Source organism: Cebus imitator, unplaced genomic scaffold (assembly GCF_001604975.1).
Source record: "Cebus imitator isolate Cc_AM_T3 unplaced genomic scaffold, Cebus_imitator-1.0 Scaffold500, whole genome shotgun sequence".
In the NCBI taxonomy this organism is placed as follows: domain Eukaryota; kingdom Metazoa; phylum Chordata; class Mammalia; order Primates; family Cebidae; genus Cebus; species Cebus imitator.
In genome coordinates, this window is record NW_016107815.1 from 754,543 (window position 1) to 757,744 (window position 3,202).

Here is a 3,202-nt window from a genome sequence, read left to right on the forward strand (position 1 = left end):
CTTTTTTTTTTTTTTTTTAAGCATAGCTTGATGATAATTAGCCGCAGTTGCTATTAATTTTCCTAAGAAGAAAGGAAATTATTGCAAGGGCAGTGATGGGGTTTTCCAAAAGATCTCAGCTCTCTAAAGTTTTGTCTACTGTGTGCTGGGGAAGTAGGAATATAACAAGAACTTAACACTCTTTTCTTGCTCAATCAATATTTAAGATTTAAGTGAGATTTAAGGAATCTTGACAATGTAACTTTTAAGAACACTGGTCCTAACAATGCATTATATTGATTTGGGTTTGGTAGTATCTTGCTAACATATTTGTTTCTGTCTAGTAACAGGATTAAATAACACTCTAATAAGCCTAGGATGTAAGCACTAGATATGTCCCCATACCAGTGTTATAGAAAGCTGCGCTTTACTAGTCATTTTAGGATAATGAATATTAGGCTGAATTGATGGCTAGTTTCTTGAGTCTGCCTTGTGATCGGTCCAGAGTTGTTTAGTTAGTCACCCTGCTTAGGGTGTTGTCATGTGGATGGTATTTGCCATTTGTCCCAATTCTGTGGTTCAAATCCCTAAAGTCCTAAGCTCCTCAGACCAATTAGTTCAGAGAAATGAAGCTGCAAATGACCTCTGGTGGCTGGTCGGAGCCCTCTCAGCCCGGTTGCTGTCCTAACAAGCCCAGTAATTGACTTGCTTGATTAGCACAGCGGAGCTGTTTGAACCTGCTCCTGGATCTAACAAAGAGGAAAACAAAACAGGGAGTCAAGCAGTGGGAGAACTATTAAAATCAAATCAAAAGTCTAAATAAGAGACAACCCCTTCTCTACTGCTGAGAGTTCTAAAAATGAACTAATTGAAAATTAGTGATTGGAAATTGAGAGCTGCACGATTTCCTCCTTGGATGAGGCATCAATTTGCATAACCCCAGGGGATCCAGGAGACTTTTTCTGAGGCTGCACATTGACTCTCCACATAGATATATAGTAAAGACAGGTTCTTGCTGCAAGATGCTTCCCTCCCCTTTCCCCAAAGCCAAGAAAGAGAAATAAAAGACAGCTCAAAAGTGTCTGGAAAAATCAGCTTTAGTAAAGAAAGATAACTGTGACTTCACCACTCTCCCCACTGATAGCGCTTCTATGGCTCAAAAATACTCATACTTTTATCTGTCTCATACAGAATGGAACTCTGAAGATCATTGACCGTAAAAAGAACATTTTCAAGCTGGCCCAAGGAGAATACATTGCGCCAGAGAAGATAGAAAATATCTACATCAGGAGTAGACCAGTGGCACAAGTTTTTGTACATGGGGAGAGCTTAAGGGTAATATATGATTTTAACAATAGCTTTTTTCAGTCACAAATCATGCTGGTTCCTGTAGCTACTGGAAATTTGTATAGTTGGGGTCAGAATGGGAAGATCCAAGCTTATAAAAAAAAAAAAAAAAAAAAAAATGAAATTATATTCCAAACCTCAAATCAGGCAATTTCAATTAAAAATTTTTTGAAACTTTGATGGACTTTGTACCCAAGTTAGTAGAATTGTTTAAAATGGCTATACTAAAATGTAGCAATTCAGTATAAAATGACTTTTAGAGGCTGCGGCAGGTAGATCGCGAGGTCAGGAGGTTCAAGATCAGCCTGGCCAATACGGTGAAACCCCATCTCTACTAAAAATACAAAAACTAGCCAGACATAGTGGCGCGTGCCTATAATCCCAGCTACTTCGGAGGCTGAGGCAGGAGAATCACTTGAACCCAGGAGGTAGACGTTGCAGTGAGCCAAGATCACGCCACGGTGCTCCAGCCTAGATGACAGAGTGAGACTCTGTCTCAGAAAAAAAAAAGAGCTCCACATTGCACTTAGTTTCCATTCCATAAGGAGTTCCTTAAAGCTATGTTTAAGTGCACTATGTATAAAACAACAAACTGTTGCGGTATGTACAAAACAACAAACAAAACTTCGATCAACAAACTTGTTTTATACACACCGTGCTTGAACGTAACTTTAAGGAACTCCTTATCCCAAAACAACAAGCTGTTTTATGCACACTGTGCTTAAACATAGCTTTTTGGGGGTAAGGGGAGAGTTGACATAGACAAGGAGAGATGCTTCAAGTTTAATGTTGAATAATCAGATTTGAATAGAACATCTTTGTAAATGAGATATTATGTGGGAAAACGGCATTATAGTTCCATGGGTGTTGAAAATAATATGGTGAGAAAAGAACACTGGTACTGGATTTAAGGTTTTGGGGAAATAGCAATTACAATGACATAATTCTGCTTTATTTAACTACTGGAGGACATTCCTACACGACTTCTCTCATGCCCTTGCACCTTTATTTCCTTTCCATAGTCATCCTTAATAGGAGTGGTGGTTCCTGACACAGACACACTTCCCTCGTTTGCAGCCAAGCTTGGGGTGAAGGGCTCCTTTGAGGAACTGTGCCAAAACCAAGTGAGTATTGCCTAGGAAAGCTTTATGTACCCCCATGGGCCCATCGTGGAGGAGAGGATGCCTCACTAGCTCCTGCATCTGTCACAGGTGGCTCCAGCCCAAAGAGACTGAATAGTTTTATAAGACTCGAAGATGGGACGGAGAGTTTAAAAAATAAAACTCTCGGCTGGGTGCAGTGGCTCATGCCTCTAATCCTAGCACTTTGGGAGGCTGAGGTGGATGGATCATGAGGTCAGTAGTTCAAGACCAGCCTGGCCAATATGGTGAAATCTCTATTAAAAATACAAAAATTAGCTGGGTGTAGTGTCGCACCTGTAATCCCAGCTGCTCTGGAGGCTGAGGCAGAGAATTGCTTGGACCCTGGAGGCAGTGAGCCGAGATTTGCACCACTGCCTTCTAGCCTGGGTGACAGAGTGAGACTGTCTCAAAAAGAAATAAGAAAGAGAGGCTGGTTGATCCAAGATGGCCGTTTAGGAACAGCTCAGGATTGCAGCTCCCAGTGAAAGCGCAGAGGGTGAGTGGACGCCGCGTTTTTATTGCCCACAGACTAGGAAACTCGCGGGCAGAGGTGCTCCAGGGTCGCCAGCGCGGCTGTTTCGGCCAGCGCAGCTGTGCCGCCAGTGCCGGCCGGCCCCGCTGCTTTGCCCCGCGCGGCTGCTTTGTCGGCGCCCCGGAGCCGCGGTTCTCCGTACAAAATACACTGGTCTGGGGGCCCTTTAGGCTGGCGATTGGAGCCACGGGAAGTCGCCCAT

At 43.0% G+C, this 3,202-nt stretch overlaps 1 protein-coding gene across 2 annotated transcripts in view; it reads left to right on the plus strand.

The window, feature by feature from the left end:
• Window positions 1–3,202, plus strand: part of ACSL5 (acyl-CoA synthetase long chain family member 5) — a 50,733-nt gene that overhangs the window by 42,140 nt on the left and 5,391 nt on the right. For both annotated transcript variants that reach the window (XM_017513748.2, XM_017513747.2), the window contains exons 18-19: window positions 1,171–1,314; window positions 2,349–2,450. In XM_017513748.2, coding sequence (XP_017369237.1) covers window positions 1,171–1,314; window positions 2,349–2,450 — 246 coding nt within the window. The remainder of the gene's footprint in view (window positions 1–1,170; window positions 1,315–2,348; window positions 2,451–3,202) is intronic.